The 17,414-nt window shown below is 35.4% G+C and overlaps 1 protein-coding gene across 1 annotated transcript in view; it reads right to left on the bottom strand.

Annotated features, from left to right (window-relative positions):
- LOC142356222 (protein-glutamine gamma-glutamyltransferase E-like) overlaps positions 1-17,023 on the bottom strand; it is a 28,748-nt gene extending 11,725 nt beyond the window's left edge. Inside the window, exons 1-5 of the mRNA XM_075408176.1 lie at positions 17,003-17,023; positions 15,234-15,355; positions 9,261-9,530; positions 5,480-5,639; positions 1,125-1,459 (exon numbers count right to left, since the gene is read on the bottom strand). Coding sequence (XP_075264291.1) covers positions 1,125-1,323 — 199 coding nt within the window. The 5' untranslated portion in view covers positions 1,324-1,459; positions 5,480-5,639; positions 9,261-9,530; positions 15,234-15,355; positions 17,003-17,023. The remainder of the gene's footprint in view (positions 1-1,124; positions 1,460-5,479; positions 5,640-9,260; positions 9,531-15,233; positions 15,356-17,002) is intronic.
- Positions 17,024-17,414: the final 391 nt, after the last annotated feature.

The following is a 17,414-nucleotide window of genomic DNA, read 5'->3' on the forward strand; positions in this document are numbered from 1 at the left end:
TCTTGACCACTGGCTGAGTGGTTTCATTTTGTAGCTCAAATTCCTTAAAAAGTACAATTTTTAGTGATGGTGTGGTGTGGATTTCGCTTGTGGTTATTTACTTGCTGTTTTGTTATTTTTGTCACTTTATTGCAAATTGAAATTTATAAAAACACTTCCAGTTTAAAAATACTGAACGATATGAAGTGGTTTTTGATTTTTGGGCTTTACCTCTTTAAATTATGATTGTGTTTTAAACTTTGACGGGACAACATTTAAAGTTTTTTTTTTGAGTTCTATGAATTGTCCTTCTTTTTCTTTTGCTTTCTTTTGCGTTATTTCTTTTGTCGTTGTTTCTCCGCACATATTTGGTGGCTTATAGTGTACTTTTGTTAAAAGTAGGATCATGTGTTTAGATAAACTAAACACCATTATACTAGAAAATCAAATTTTCCTTTATCAAATTCTGTTTGCCATTGCATTAGCTTCATATGTTTTGATCACTATCTAAGCTACTAGTTTATATTCTTTGGTTTTTCAATCGCGATTTTTGTTGATATCTTTTTGTAATAATTTGTCTTCTTTGGTTTTAGTGACATTTTCCCTTTGTGCTCCCCAGCTTAGTGGGCGCATATTATTTCACTCCCATATTTAACAAAATGTTTTACAATGTAGAAAGTAAATGGAGGTTAACCAAGCCGGGTAATCACGAATCTTTGTTTCACCGAGGTAATTAGTGTTTGGTTTCAAAATTGGACAGAGGCTGAACTCAGAATCTCAATTTTGTTGTTTGTTTGAATTAGGTTTTTATTTGACCAAATCGTTGTTTTTTTTTCAGCTCGAGAAGTGAAGTTTTAATAATGTTGGAACAATGATTTCTTTTTCAGCTAAATGTAAAATGTATTAATCTGTTCAATCAAGATGTTTTTCGTTCATTCAAGACAAAGAAAAAGTAGCGTGAAATGTTTTAACCGCTCTGCTCTACATATCTGTCCTAATATGAGAACACAGGTTTTAAATTAAAAAAATTGATCAAACTTTTTTGTTACCTTTTCCTATCTCCTAAGCAGAAATGTGGATGAGCGGGCTCGGGAGATTATGCGCGACTCACATTAACAAGCAGCCGTATCGAGATGAATTCTCACCTTCTTTGATAGCATTAACAGATGCAGGTCCACATTGTTTGATATTGTTGCTATCTTCTTGTGGCGTTGCGTCAACGACCTGCCACCCCGAGTAGTTATCACCCAAGTCCGGACGCTTGAACCAGCCCTCGTTCCACACGTGAAAGTTCCACGTGGAATCCGACATCTTTTTAAGTCTCCGACGAGTGTTCTCGGCCATTTCGTAGAAATTGTCATCCACTAGGTTTGCGTTGAAGTCGTGCAGGGATCCAATGCAGGTCACACTTCGCGATGCGATTCCAAGACATCGAAGAGCTGTGGTCAAGCAACCGGAGAACACCCAACATTGACCATATCTGCAAAAAAGTGATCACACATGTTTCCAGTACATATGTGGTCAGAAACAACTCTCGTGCGAGACTTGAGAAACAAGAACACTCTTAAAAAATGTTCAGGTAATACCTGAATTTACCTGAACCGTTCAGGCAAATTGTTCTCACCTGAACTACACCTGAACTTGCCTGAATTTTACCTTAAATTTTCCTGATTTTTTCAGGTCTGAAATCTCCCTGAAATTCACCTGAATCAAAAATTTTCAGGTGTGTTTACATGAAAATTTTAAGTATTTTTGCCTGAATTTCCCAGGTGAAGTTCAGTAAACACACCTGAGACATTCCGATCATCTGAACAGTTCAGATACTTTTTTCAGTTTTTTTTTCAGTTCAGCCAACGACGCCTGAAAAATTCTCAGGTAATTTTCAGGTAAAATTCAGGCAAGTTCAGTTGTAGTTCAGGTGAGAACAATTTGCCTGAACGGTTCAGGTAAATTCAGGCGTTTTTTCATGTAAATTTGAGCTTCCAGTTTACTCGTGAAAAAGGGGTCTATTAAAACCCGAAAACCATTGGAGAGCACTGAAAGGATGCACAGCAAAGCTGGAACCCTATGGGCTCTCACTAAAAAAACAAACAAAATAAAGAGTTTCATGAAAGTTTTTGTTGTGTCCCCAGTTTCTGTAGAGAGTTCCTTTTTGGGAGCATCCAATTATATACAACAAACGGGCTTCAGTTTGGTGAATAAGCTTTTTTGAAGAAAGGTTTATGTGAGAATAAAGATTAACTTTTAATTAAACCAGATAACAATCTGAACCTGACGGACTTCAAAAAAGAGAAGCTTAATGCAGACCAGCTCATATTACTTTTTCTATGATGATGGAATCTAGCGCTCTTCCGATCTATTTTATGCCGGAATAAATGTTTTCGACTAAATACAATAAAAAATGGTTCGATTCAAGTTGATCCACTTTAAAATCACTGCATTTCCTGTTGTTCTGGTTTTAAAATTGTAATATTTCTTAAAAACCTGCAGGACTTTAGAAGCAGCAGGACTGAAGAGTGAGAAAAATAGCAGCAGGACTGAAGAGTGAGAAAATTTTTTTCATTAACCTGAATTTTGGGAAACTTAAAAAAAAAGTGCTGGACATTGCTTGATAAATGTGTTGTTGTTGTCTCATTCAGAAATAGTATTTTTGTTTTTGATTCTGCTTCTGATTTCTAGATAGTTGTTTCTGCTTCATTGCCTAATGTAATACAAAATTTTTTTCAGGTAATTACACCTGAACTCGTTCAGGTAAAAATTTACCTGGACTATAGTTCAGGTGTGTTTCAGGTGTCTCTACACCTAAATTTCACCTAAACAACCAATTAACTGAACACGGTTCAGGTAAATTTACCTGAACATTTTTAGAGTGTGTGCAGTGAATCATTGAAGTGTCACTTACATCAAATTACTCTTCGTCTATTGATCTTTGCTTAAGAAACGCACAAAAACTGTTCACTATTTTGGTAATAGATGAATAGCAATATTAACTGAAGCAACATGGAGCTGATATCCCAAAAATAAATTACTTAAACTTAGGCTTAATCGAGCGCACAATTGTCATCTATGAGCTTGAATTTGAATGATTTAACGAACCTCAGAAACGCAGGCCGATCTTATCAGAGGCGGATTCAAGCGCTCTGATGTGTCTGATCAGAGCAATTTCGAGCGCAAGTGGTTCTCATAAGAAACGGCTTCGAGCGCATAGGTGGGATCATATGTAAATTCCAGCGTAATTTAGTCTGACCGGAGGTCAAACGAAGCGTACGTCGAGCGCAAAAAATATGTGAGTGTGGCTAAGTCTGCAAAGAAGTCATTTCGATAAGGGGTTTAAGGACAGGGAGAAATTTAAGAGCAGAACATTCGACCTGATTACCAACTGCAAAGATATTAGTTGATAGGTAATAATAATGTCTGCGCAAGTTTTCTTGTTTTCTTTTGGGACTTACTTTGTAACATTCTGATCACCAAATGATAAATTTTACCTAAAATTTAAACAGAGTCTTCGAGTATTCTTCCACGTCAAAACCTACATACCTAATATAATACTGTAATATAATATAATTTTTTTGCGCGTATTGTTACCTGCAATTATGTTTAACTGGAAACCTTTCAATTAAATTTGTCTAGATATTTTTAGTGTGCGATGACATGAGGTCGTGATCATTCTGATATAAAATATGCAAAACATGGGGTTATGGTAAGAGAAAGAACAAAATGAAAACTAAGAAGGCATGTGGTTCAAACCATAAAAAAAACATTGTCCTTGTTACACAAAAGAAATATTTTGGCAACCAAACTAATCACAAAAAGTTTATTTATTGCTAAACTCATATAAAATGCTTCTTATCGAGAGTCAGTTAGGTCACAGACAGTCAAACTTGTTATATTTTGTCAAACCTTCTAAATAAAGTTAGTCTTTTTATAAGTCGCGGTTCAACTAGATGCCCATTTTATACCTGTCAATTAGAAGTGCCGAGAATAAAAAACGTCGGGCGAATTGCTCTCAAACAACCGGCGAGCGGTTGGTTCCGTCAGTAGCTAGCCACGGTTTAGTGAGGCTAACTATAGGATGATTCGACTCTGCATCTTTTAATTTTCTAGCCTTGTTAGTAAATAAATCAAATAAAAAACTGGTATTTTTAAAATCGCAAAATATTGAAAAATTTGAAGAAAAAGCTTCCAGATATCGCAGTGAAAATGTTTAAAACTATTTCTGTCTCTGGAGTTATGTCAAGTAACCCATCTGCAAGACTTGAAAAACTTTGTTGGCCAGTAATGATCGTTAAACTCAGAAAAGGGCAAAAATATTCAAAAATTTTGAGAAAAATCGCAAGTTTTAACAAAATCTTGCTAAAATTCAAGATATTAAAATCTTGAAAACCATTTTATTGTCTCAAGAGATTATCCAGTATTCCTATTTTAAGCTTTAAATAATTTCACTGGCTCAAAACGATCCATAAACTTGGAACATGATGAAAGTTTTCCAAAAATTTGAAAAAAAGTTTTATCAAAAAAAAAATGCTAAAACTGGATTTATTAAAATAATGATAACCATTAACTCTAGAAGCTATGCGACAGCTTAACATCAAACCTTGGAGGAGATCCCTAGGACCTTGGTGCTGGAAAAAATGTAAAAAAAAATCATAAAGATTAAAAAACTCGAAAAAATCGCTGATTTTAAAATCTTGAAAAACATTCCATTTCCTTTAAAAACTATAAAGTAACCTATTGTCAAACCCTTGAAGAGTTTGCTCTGCTCAAACTACATGAACCTAAAAACCGACTAAAATTTTTCAAAACTTGAAAAATACAAGTTTTATCAAAAAAATCGCTAAAACTTGTCATATTAAAAAATTGAAAGCCATTCCTTGCAAGTAAATTTTTTTCAGTAATTAATTATCAAACGTTGTTAAAATGTTGAATCCATTCCACTACCACTAGAAACTATGTAGTAACCTATTATCTAACCCTAGAGGAGGTTCGTTGACACCTAGGGCTGAGAGAACTAAAAAAAATGACAAACATTTTCAATAAAGCCTGAAAAAAATTGTGAAAATTAGTATAAAATTGCTTGTTTTTAGTGATCGGTTGTTCGAACGTAGCCACGGGGGGGGGGGGGGGGGGGGGCTGGGGGTATAATGCGGGGCTGATAGGGAGGGAGGGGGTAACAATGGGTTGGAAGCAACAGCGCTTTGGAGGGGGCAATAGTAGGGGAATTCATCAGTGGGGGTGTTTTCAACCTCTAAGAACCACCCTTCACACCATAAGTACAAGTCTCCAATACAATTTGATCTGAAAGGCTCTAAGAGCAGTTAGTGCCCGCTGGGCGCTACCTGTTTATCTCGTTTTTGAGGACGAAAAGTCAAAAGCGTCAGACAAAAAATCGATCAAGCGAAAAATCGCACAAAAAAAGGACCGACAGGACTAATATAATTGCTTCAAACTTCGTTTGAGAGCAATTAAAAACCTCATAAAAAGTCCATTCTGTTCCACTTACTTGACATATTTCCCCTTTTCGGCAAACTGCCTGTAAATATCCACTGAACTGGTCCACTCTTGCGGTGGAGTTCCGCCAGAGTAATCTCCGTTCCACCTGCCATCTATCAGACCCTCGTCAGCGTTATTTGCATTGATTGTAGCACTCAGCGCCCGAGAAATTAAAAAAACTAATTTTTTCTTATTCAGAGTTTGGTTTAGTGCTATAACGTTATAGTTCCGACCCCACTTGTGGGGAAGGAACTATATGGTCACCTGGTTTTTTGTGCAGTCAATTTTGACCGGTCGATGTATTTATCGTAGAGATTTGTGAGTGGTATCAATAGAAGGCCCTTCATGCGTATTGCGTAATACTAAAAAACTTTTCATATTTGTCTTTTTCGAGGAGTTATCAAGGTTTTCATTTTCGTGACCATTTTACTTTTCGCACTGACTTTGTTCACATTTTGGTAGTTCTTTTGAAAAAATTGGCGATAATTTTTGCATAATTCTGTTAACATTCTCAACATTTAGGGACATATCTAGGCTAATTTTTTGTCTCATTGTGATTTTTTAGAATGCAAAAAGTCTGGTTTTCGATCTAGGTTTTTCGGTTTTTAGATCCTTTTTGGTTTTTATTTTTTTGCGTCCATTTGTCGTCTATTTTGTTTTCAAGAAAACAAAAACATAACATTGAAAAGAAAATGTCTCTAAATATTGTTTTGTCGATTTTCAAATCATTTTGATTAACCAGTTTAACCATCGTTTTGATTGTTTTATACAGAAACGTGTCTGATTAGCATTAAAAAATTAGTTTTTGAAATTTTTTTGAGACAGTATTCGATTTTCAATATTTGACAAATTGGTGTTTTTAAGGCTTTTACAGTTTATTTTCGATTTTAGCAAGCGAGGCCAAACCTGAAAAACATCATTCACCAATTAATTGACTATTGCACGAATTAGTTTGGGTGATATCTTTTTGAACTTGTGTTCTCATTTTATATATGGATGTGAAAGCACAAGTCAATCCTTTTAAATTCTCCAGTCATTAAAACAATCAGCGATAAATTAAATTTATTGCACATTTTGATTAGTTATTCTAGCAGAAGCCCTCGAGCCCTGTCATTAAACAGAAATTGTCCTATGATAACAAAATAACGTCCAAGTATAGCTCAAGAGTAACTGGAAAAATGAGAGGTCAGGCAAGCTGAACAATGATAAAGCTATCTCTTGAAAAACAATACAATTTGATTTTTATTTTGCAAACTGGATGGATGTTGATTTCTGGATCTCAAATTTAATTGTTTAGTTTCAATTCCTAGCCTGATCAAACTGGCCTTCTATAAATTGTGAAATTGCACTCAATTTGTCGAATGTCTGCTATTCCGTCAGTTGAAGAGTGAACTCTAGTGAAATAAAGAAAACTGATCTAACTGTTATTAAACCCTGTATTAAATACACCTCTGTTTTTTCAAGATTCTCTGAATTTCATATACAAAATAGAAACAATTCAGTCTATATGTTTTTCGTTGGAATGATACTTAGCTGTTATTTTTCAATTTGTGTGCGGGCAATCAATGATTTTGATCACATGGTTTTAATTGCATTGCCCTTTAATCTTGTGTATTACAGTTTCATTGGTAAAAACTGAGCATATTCAAAACTAAATACTCCCCTCAATTGTAGATCCCCTCTATTTATACATTTATATTGACCCAATTTAGTTTTGTGAATTTTTGGAGATCTTTTGAATTTTTCTCTTTTGGATTTTGATTTTTTAAAAGATATATATGTTTTGTAATTAGCCTTATCAACTATCCTGATTGCTGGCTACTCGAATTAGTTTTTTCATGAAGCAGAATTGAGTCTCCTAAATGTGCTCATGCAACAACGAAATTCTTTTAATTTATGTTGCAGAAATAGAGCAGATGTTAGAAAAAGCATTTTTCCAGCTTTTCTCAACATTTCAGCTTTTTAATCAGATTTCTGAGTGCTCCATACTCAACCATATCTGCTTGCGCTTCGTGGTTTTCGTTTCTTTTTTTGGAATTTAATTTGAGATAACCAATTAAACCCACCTCTACTTGAACTTAATCTCATTTTGGGCTCCCAATTCAAAATTTTAATTGAGTTGAGGGGTTTCAATTTTTAGTTCTGAGCTCACTTTATCACTGAAATTTTTGTCAAAACTATTTGTTCACTTTGATAAATTTTTCTCTACTTGGGAATTTGCGTTATACTTGATTGGATTTGTATGGCTTTGTTTGTTCAAATATTGATTCTATTAAATAATAATATGATCTCACTGTTATAAAACTTTTTTGTAGAATTGCTTTTTTAAGAATCTGTCAAAGTGAAGATAATATAAATTGAACTACAATTTTTTTAAAGACAGTCAATTGTATTCGGTAGACAAGTGAGACACTATTGTTGACAAGCGGGGTCGGAACATGATGTGTCATCTCACATTAGCGAACCTCTTGTTATGTTTATAAACCATCGAAACCGGTGACCCTCGAATATCAAAAAGATCATACTGGAAAAAAGGGGGATTTTGAGCATATTCCCTGAGAAAATGGCCAAAATTTTCTATTGTATTTTAGACACTTAAATAATTTGCTGAAAATGATTCTTCTACTTTATTAGACTTCTCTTCTGGGCCATCTGGACCATCTTACATGGAACTTAGCGCAGTCCGTTATGAAAACACCAGTACTGCAGTGGCTCGAAACTCTTCGATCGTATTGTCGTTTCTCAATTTTGATTCGAGACAATTTGAACCTCAAAGGACAAAACTTGGAAACGAAACAGAACTAGACCAGTTCGAAACGAAACAGTCAAATTAGGCCAGTTAATTAATACCAAGCAACACAAGCACGTCAACACGTGGGTTCGCCCATCGAACTATTGTAGTTTTCAAAAACTCTACTCTTTTAATCTTATCCTTTTTTGTCTCAATTATCATACTTACCCGAAGAAAATTTCACATGCCTTTCACGCAGTCTCGACGAGGCTAGCCAAGAAGTCGAGATATTGTTATTTGAATACGCCAAGTTCAGCCAATAGAAGTCCTCCATGTTGCTTGCAATGACTGAGAGCGCCCGAGGCGAAAGAAGTCTTTTAATACAACGAGAATAAAAACTCGGTTTTAGCATGAACTATTTTGTCAACTCTATTGTAAAACTGAACCTCTTTCTGAATGTGATTTAAACTCCTTCGATTCCTTGAATGGATGTACGTAAATTGTGTATCTATGGCAAGTTGGCCTCGAAATGATTGGGATCTGATTCAGAATAAAAAAAAAAGAATAGAGCCATCGTGCTGTTGTCAAATTTTAACCGGAATGTGATCGGATATACAATGACACAAAAATTGTTTTATTCTTAAGGTATGATAAATAGGTAATTATTAAGGACCTTTTTTTGAAAGATGGTTTAGCTTAATGAAATTGAGGAGGAGTTCGACCACTTCTCAGCATTTCTTTTGGACTTATTCCTGCGAAATTGCGACCAATCCAGTCATTTTTTTCAAATTTTTGGCCTGAGTTTGAAAAGAGTTTTCAAACCTCGTAACAATTTTTGTTATTGCGTGAATAACAGAATCAACAATTCATTGATAGCGATCTCTGCTGTCGATTTTTAAAAGTGTGGGGTAACAAATGAAACAAGTAGAGAGTTTTTCACGATTATGCTCATTTTTCGATCCGTTTATGACGACCGGAATATCATACAAATCATATAAATGACCTTGTATGATGCACAGAGAGAAATGGAGATTAAAAAAAAATTTGGAAGCAAACTTATCTTCTATTGGACTGGCTTTCGCAGTTGGCGTCAAGCCAGTAGCTCTGTTCAGAACACCAATTACAGCATCCAGTACTCCTTTATCGAACTGGCCGAAAGTCCAATGTGTGAAGGTTGTTTTACTTCTGTAAATTTTACCCGTTGTGTCCAGTAAGTATTTCTTTATCCAAATTGGATCTTTAAGGAAAACCGAATCGCCTTCACACCAGGGATTGAACAAAATAATTACTTCAAGTTTTTCACCCCCGTTTATGGAAATGGTCCATTCTCCTATAAATGAAATGTTTCCTTGACTTGATCAGATAAAATTGTAAGGAGTGCCATATTGTAATTACCATCATCAAATGTACCCAAAAATCTTAACGCGGTGTTTACGTACCCATTGGGTGAAGGTTTCATTGTAATTTTTTTCACCGAATCCACCACTGCTTTTCACTGCATTTTTCATTTTTTTCGTCAGAGGAAAGAGGCGGCGAATAATAATAAACATAACCGACTCACGTCGGGCGAATTGCTCTCAAACGACCGGCGAGCAGTTGGCTTCGTCAACAGCTAGCCACGGTTTAGTGTCCACGCTACCTCTTTATCCCGTTTCTGAATACGAAAGTCAAATGAGCCAGACGAAAAATCGGCCCAGCGAAAAAATTGCAAAAAAAGACAAAGAGGTTTAATATATTTGCTGCAAATTGCTTTTGAGAGCAGTTAACAATGGTTTCCTAAAAGTGCCTGCTGGATCATTTATTTCAACTATAACTCATTGATAATGAGGATCAGAGATGGTGACATTACGCCACATAACAGCAGCTGAAGTGCGGAATCAACAAAGAGAGAGAGAGAGAGAGATAAAACGTGAACGAGAAAAAGAAGGAAAGTAACCCCAACCGAAAGAGAGAGAGAAGGAGACAGGAGTATCTTCCATTATTGGATTCGACACTGCAACTTCTAGTTTTCTAACCGTATTAATAAATAAATCATATAGAAAAAAACTGAAAAAGGCAAAATAAAAAAAAATTTGAACTCCGCAATAAAAGAATCAGAACCATTTTTTGTCTCGAAAGTTCTGTCAAACCCATCTCAGTGACTTGAAAAGTATCGCTTGCCAGTATTGATCGTAAAATTCAAAGGACAAAATAATGAAAAATTTTGAAAAACAATCGCAAATTTTGGCAAAATATTGCTAAAAATTGAGATATTAATATCTTGAGAAACCTTTTATTCTCTCAAGAGACTAACCAGTATCCCTTTTTCAAGCCTGAAATAGTTTCACTGGCTCATAAAGATCCATAGCATGGAACATAAAAATTTTCCAAAAATTTGAAAAATTTAAAGTTTTAAAGTTGTTTTAAATTTACTAAAACTAGAGCCCAAACAACATTGATCACAATCCCATGAACTCTAGAAACTATGCAGCAGCTTATTATCAAACCTTGGAGGAGGTCCCAGGGCCTCTGTTGCCGGAAAAAAATCAAAAACTTGAAAAAATTGCAAATATTTTTAAAATTCGCTTATATTTGGGAAATTAAAATCTTGAAGAACATTTTACTACATCTATAAACTTTGCAGTAACGTATTATCAAACCCTAGAGGAAGTTCCGTGGCCCTTAAGGCTAGAGAAAATTAAAATTTCAAAAAAAAATCAAAAAAATGCAAGTTTAAAAAAAGGCTAAAACTTGATATTAAAAAGTTGAACACTAATCCTTGACCAACAAAAATTTTCAATAACTTAATCAATCCCTAACGCAGGTTTTTTTGAACCTTGATGCTCAAAAAATCTAAATAATGACTATAAATTTTAAAAAATTGGAAAAAATGACAAAAAAATCTCAAAAATACGCTAAAATTGGTGATGTTTAAAATTTGCACGAAATTCCAATTAATCTAAAACTTATTCAGAAACCTATTTTAAAACCCTAGAGGAGGTTACTTAGATCATAAGGCTGAAAAATTTAAGAAACGACAAAAAGTTTTAAGAAAACTTTGAAAAGAAAAGCAAGTTTTCTCAAAAAATTGCTAATATTTGCGACATTAAAAAGTTTCAAAACAATTCCATTACCATTAAAATTGTGTCAGTATCTTATTATCAAACTCCATAGGATATTTTCTTATGCTCTTCACTAGAAAATACGCAGTAATCTATTCTTAAAACTTAAAAAATGTTCTTTAACACCTAGGGCTGATAAAAATCACAAAATGTCAAAAAGTTTCAAAAAGGTTAAAAAAAATTGCAAAATAGTATAAATTTGCGTTTTTAGCGAGCGGTTGTTCGTCAATAGCTAGCCACGGGAGGGGGGAGGAGGAGGAGGGGGGACAAGTTGGGGGGGGGGGTGGGGGCAATAGGGGGGTCAACATTGGGGGTGTCTTCAACCTATAGGAACCGCCCTTCACACCACAAGTGTAAGTATGAGTCTCCAAAACAGTTTGAGCTGAAACAGAGCTGAAAGGCTCTAAGAGCACTTAATGCCCACTGGGCGGTACCTGTTTATCCCTTTTTTGAGGACGAAAAGTCAAAAGCGTCAGACGAAAAATCGGTAAAGGAAAAAATCGCAAAAAAAAGACCGACAGGACTAATATAATTGCTTCAAACTTCGTTTGAGAGCAATTAATTACAGACAAAAAGGCAGGAGACAATTTATGTTAGAAAATCGGCATAGTGTGGCCAATCAATTAACTATTTCGAAATCAAATTAACGTTAGTTGACTGCATTTACCCTATTTCTTGCATTTTTTGAGTTTATAAGCAATTTTGATTTGAGAAAAAAAATTTGTGTGCCAATTTTTTTCAAAACCCATCCGCTAAAGTAACGGCAAGTTGCAAAACTTTTTAACACAATCGCCATTATTCTACAAACTTTTAAGCGGATTTACAGCTGAATTCCCCATCCTCTTACCATCATTTTTTTTGTCATCTTGACATTCCTGCTAAGGACCTATTGCATGATTTTTATGATTGTCCAGAAATTTTAATTACAGTTGAGATTTTGCATAGTCTGATGCATGGTTGTCAACGCAAGATATGACTTGAATCAGGTTAACAAGAAGCTGTAGAATTGAAGACATCTGATTGCTTAAGTATCATGACTTTGCTGCTAAGTATCCATAGCATGATTGATATGATTGCCGCGTTTTTTTTGTCATTTTGGTTTTCGTACAACATGTTGCTACATCCAGCCTTATTTGCTCATTTTCAGCGGACTCACCACAGGAAACCCCACCCCCCAAAGTACTTTATGATCTTCACGTTGCTGCTAAGAATCCATAGCATGATTTTTACGTTTGGCTACAGTTTCTCATTGAAGTCAGTATTTTGGATTGTCTGGTGTATGCTTGACATTTTTTCAACCCAAAGAGTCATTTGGATAAAGTTTACCAGAAGAAGAATTAGAATTCAATACATTTGATTATCTTGCAAGATCTTTCAAGACGACGCATCATCTTGCAAGATTTCCTCGCAAGATCTCGCAAGACAGCCATCGTCTTGCAAGAATCTTGCAAGATAACCATTTTTAAAACCAAAAATGTCCTATATTTTTATTGAACTAGTCTTAAACTGAAAACACTTAAAATGTCGCAATATCTGAATGTACACATATTCTGCGCAACAAAAAAAATGATTTAGAAACATCCGAAAGAAAATTATAAATCAGAATACGTCAGAAAACAAAACAAGTAACCCAGTTTTTTTCAAAAAAACATTTTCTTGTTTTCAAATGTCCAACAATTTCTAGTTTTTGTTATTCAATTGCTGCTTTCTTTCCCACATAGCCATTCATCTTGCAAGGTAATGCAAAATAGTCATAGTCTTGCAGTATCTTGAAGATAACCATTCATCTTGCAAGATCTTGCAAGATAGCCATTTTTCGCAAGATTTTTGCAAGATCCCGACTGGTCATCTTGACATTGCTGCAAAGAGTCCTGAATTTTCCGTATAGTTGGTATTTTACGTAGTAAAGCTAAGTAGTAAGTTTAAGTAGTAAAGCTATTGTCAACGCTCAGGTTTTGCTCAGTACCATTAACTGTTTTACTAAAATGCTTCAGAAAATTTTCAAACTATTTTTTGTTTTTTTTTTCATTCTCCCGTTTTTTTTCAGTTTTTTCTTATATTTATTTAATAAGATTTCTGTGGTTCTCTGTTTTATTTAATACCAAATTCGAAAAAATAAATTTACTAGAGAGCTAAGATACGGATGGGTGTGAGTTTTCAATTAGGCTTTGGAATTCTCATTTGAAATGTGAGGGTCTTTTACGAGATTAGTGATCATTTATTTTTATTTTCAATTCGGACATTATATTCAGACATAAGACGAATATAATTGAAGTTCAACAATCACATGTTAAACCATATAATTCAAATCAATTAGTATTTTTTTTACATCAAAGGAGAATTTGTGTCTAGGAGTTCGTTCTTAAACGTAGAAGTAATACATTTATTGTCCCAACTCTCATTTAGGCCTACTTTGATTTCTTTTTAATTGCCAGGTTGTTTTACAGGTCAAGGAAATTAGTTATTAGTAATTAGTAATTAGTTATTAGTTACTAGTTATTAGAAAAAGCTATTTTCATGCTAATCTATTTAATTGTGACCTTAAAAAGTGGCTTTAAATTATGAAGAAAGGACAACAGTGGCACTAGGCTGGGAGACCAGTGACAAATTTGGTCACCAATTCTTACGCTTCTTCAAAAATAAATTTTGTCAATACTGTCTTTTCCTTACTGTCAATGTTGTCCACCCGCACCCATGCAGCTTCTAACATCAATAGGGTCGTGAAAGGTAAATAAATTTCGATTAACTTGAAAAATGTGTACGTATTGCGGCGAACCACTAAACAAAAAACATAGCCGGAAGATTGCCGGAGAATAGCCGCGATAGACGCTTGTGGCCTTCCATGAACTGAAACAACCAAAGAAATAAGAGATAGATCGACCACCAGTCCTTTAATAGACCAGTAGGGATAGATTTGGACTGTCAATTTTATGACACATAATGAAAAAGTGCTCAAAAAGCTTTTTCAAAATTGATATTCGAAATCAAAAACTCAGGACTAATACTCAAGCGTATAAGTTTGGCACTACTTAGATGCACACTATTGATCTTTAACTAAAATGTTCATAAAATTTAAAGTTCCATAAGAGAGTTCAGAAGTCATTTTTTTGAGTGAGGTAAGTCACGCAATTGGCCTAAAAGCAGAAATGACGTCACGCAAATTTTAACTGCAAAGCAATAGAAATTGTGAAAAAGTCAATTCCAAGAAGTCAATTCCAAGAAGTCAGGTCGTACGAATCTTCGATGGAGACGACGAATTAAAAAAACATAGCAGGACAAGTCCTGACGTACAATTCAAAGAATTTTCATTGACTAAACAGAAAAACTAGACCTAGAATGGACTATGAGTGAATTGAAAAAACAATTTGTAAAAAAAAATCAGATCAAAAAAATTTAAAAAAAACAGAAGATCAATGTCAAGGTGCCGCATGTGAACAAAAAAACCACTAGCGAGAAACGAAAATTTAATTCAAACAAAAAATTAGGCCTAGAATGAGCTGTGAATGGATTGGGAAAACCATCTAGAAAAAAATCCGATCCAAAAATTGAAAAAAACAGTAAAAACCAGAGTGAAATTGCCGCATGTGTTCAAACACCGTTTTCTCACTCTACTTTAAAATTAGAGCAAAACAAGTTCACGCCGCAAAACCACTCGCTTTTTCGCTCCACTTCCTGTTTCGGCGTGACCAAAATCACTACTCCAATTTGACTTCAAAAATCATGAAAATGTGAGAACAGATCTTAAAAAAAGACAGGGCCCCAATACAATTCAAATTCTTTGAATTGTAAAAAAAAACCACGATGTCCCCAATAATAGCCGCTATCGCTTCGCGGCTATTAAAAAAGAATCTTCCAAAACAAAATGCATAATTTATATACTCTTTTATAGAATTAAACATTTTTTATGAAGTTAAAAGGAAACATATCCCTGCCTATGATACAGTTTGGCGATATCTTTACTCGCTTCTTCGGTGCATCCAACTTAAATCCCGTGTGATTTTCCTCCTTGTCGTCTTTTCTCAAATGAACTTCAGTCAAGGCTTTATTCCCATTTCTGGAGAACGTGGATTATGTTTTTTAAGAAAGTATTAAGCAACTACAGTTGTCATTAAGCCGGCAGCTAACCCTGGTCGAGATCAGCGCTTGGGCTCAGTTATGACAAGACCTTTTGTAAATGAAGAGTGCACTTTTTGAAATGGTGCGTTCAAAAATTCATATTAAACTTTACTTGGATCTTTTCCGTTTGTGCCCCCCCCCCCCCCCCCCCAGCTTATTAAGCGCATATTATTTGTACACCCCAGACGCACGTGTCATTTTTTTACATAATGATTTGCTTTGTAATGGCACGTGCTCTATAATTGGGGGGCGCATAACGTACTGGGGGGGGGCACAAATGGAAAAGATCCCATAATTTTGACAAAATAAGCAAACCGAGTATTTACGTTTGAGGCAAAGTCTATACCTCTTACGAGCCAAACTCTGCCCCAACTCCGCAACATATGGACAAACCACGTTATGCCACATATAGGAGCTAGGTTGTGTCGCAACCGTGATGCAAAAAAAGTCTTTTTTTAAATAAGCCAGCGAAAGAAGCACAATATACTTTTTTCGTAGAAGTCGTAAAATGAAATAATATTCTAAAGATCCAATAAACAAAAAGTTGCCATTGGCTAGATAATACTATTAAATGAACCAAAAATAGCGGGCATTTCCCATTATAGCACCCGCCCAGCCTACGGGTCAGATAGTCTATAGCCCCCCAATCATGGTAGATATACCATAAAGGGTGGTTTTAATTTCATGGGCGGCTACAATGGGAAAAACCCAAAAATACACCCAACTCTCTGAGCCCGGTCTTTATCGTTCAAACATTTTTCCATCAAGAAAGGTTGATTATTTTGCGACATTGCTTGATTGCGTGTATTATGGTTAATCTAAATCTTGCTGTTACAGTCAAGTAGTTAGACATAATTTTTATCATGAGATCACAATCGAAACAAATACAACGTGTTCTTTTAACAATAATTTTTGAATCTATTCTGTTTTAAACCCCCCCCCCCCCCCACGGTGTTTTTACCCCACCCCCGTTACAAACTATATGTTGTTATATAGCACGTTACTATGTAAAAAAATAGCACGTGCTCCTGGGGGGCTTAAAAAATTAGCTGACTAAGGGGGGGGGGGGGGGGGGTGGAGGGACATCAGATTCTAAATTTTTCACAATGGTAATAATTTTTGAGTCCAAAGTTCAACGTACGTTATGCAACAGAGCATATACAATTATACAGTAAATCACTGTTTAAAAATATAGCACGGGGGGGGTGCAAATAATATGCACACACTAAGCGGGGGGGGGGGGGGAACTAACTGAAAAGATCGGACGTATCTGTTCTGTTTCGACCCGCCCGGCCTAGTGAGCATAAATTTTTTATGACCCCCAGGCGCACGTGCTATTTTCTTACATAGTAACGCGCTATATAACAACATATAATTTGTAACTGGGGGGTCATAAAAAAATCACTGGGGGGGGGGGGGGGGGGGAGAATAGATTCGATCTTAGTTTGTACATAGTATTTGAAACCTCTCAGTGTGTTTAAATTAAAAACTCTATAGATTTCTAATAGGTTGAATAATTTCGCAAAAGTGTGGAAAATATAACGGTTCAATTATTATGTCACTTATTTCATTGGCAAAATCCAACCGTTCTAGATCAGTAGTGGCTTTTACGTTGATAGTCTTGACAAGGTCAACTGTGTTCAAATCAACCAAAAAGTCGACCCAGAAATCCTCGCCTTAAAATCATGAAACGGCTCGTCAAACATGTCAGTGTGGTGATTGGTCTTCACCTTCCCTAGATCCACTATCTTCTGATCATCACGTAACGCACTGTCGCCTGCAAACCAGGAACTGCTACATTTTCATCCTATATTTTTAAACACTTTTTGGGTCTTTCCTTTCATGGGTCCTCTCCCATTATAGCCCCTCATTATGGTATAATTACCATGATTAGGAGGGGGGGGGGGGGGCTATAGGTTATCTAACAACTGAGCTGGGGGGGGGGGGTGGGCTAAAATGGGAAAGTCCCCCCTCTCAAAAAAAGCCACGAAGTTCAG

The sequence above is a fragment of the Convolutriloba macropyga genome, unplaced genomic scaffold (genome assembly GCF_964194025.1).
Source record: "Convolutriloba macropyga unplaced genomic scaffold, txConMacr16.3 SCAFFOLD_90, whole genome shotgun sequence".
Taxonomy (NCBI): domain Eukaryota; kingdom Metazoa; phylum Xenacoelomorpha; order Acoela; family Convolutidae; genus Convolutriloba; species Convolutriloba macropyga.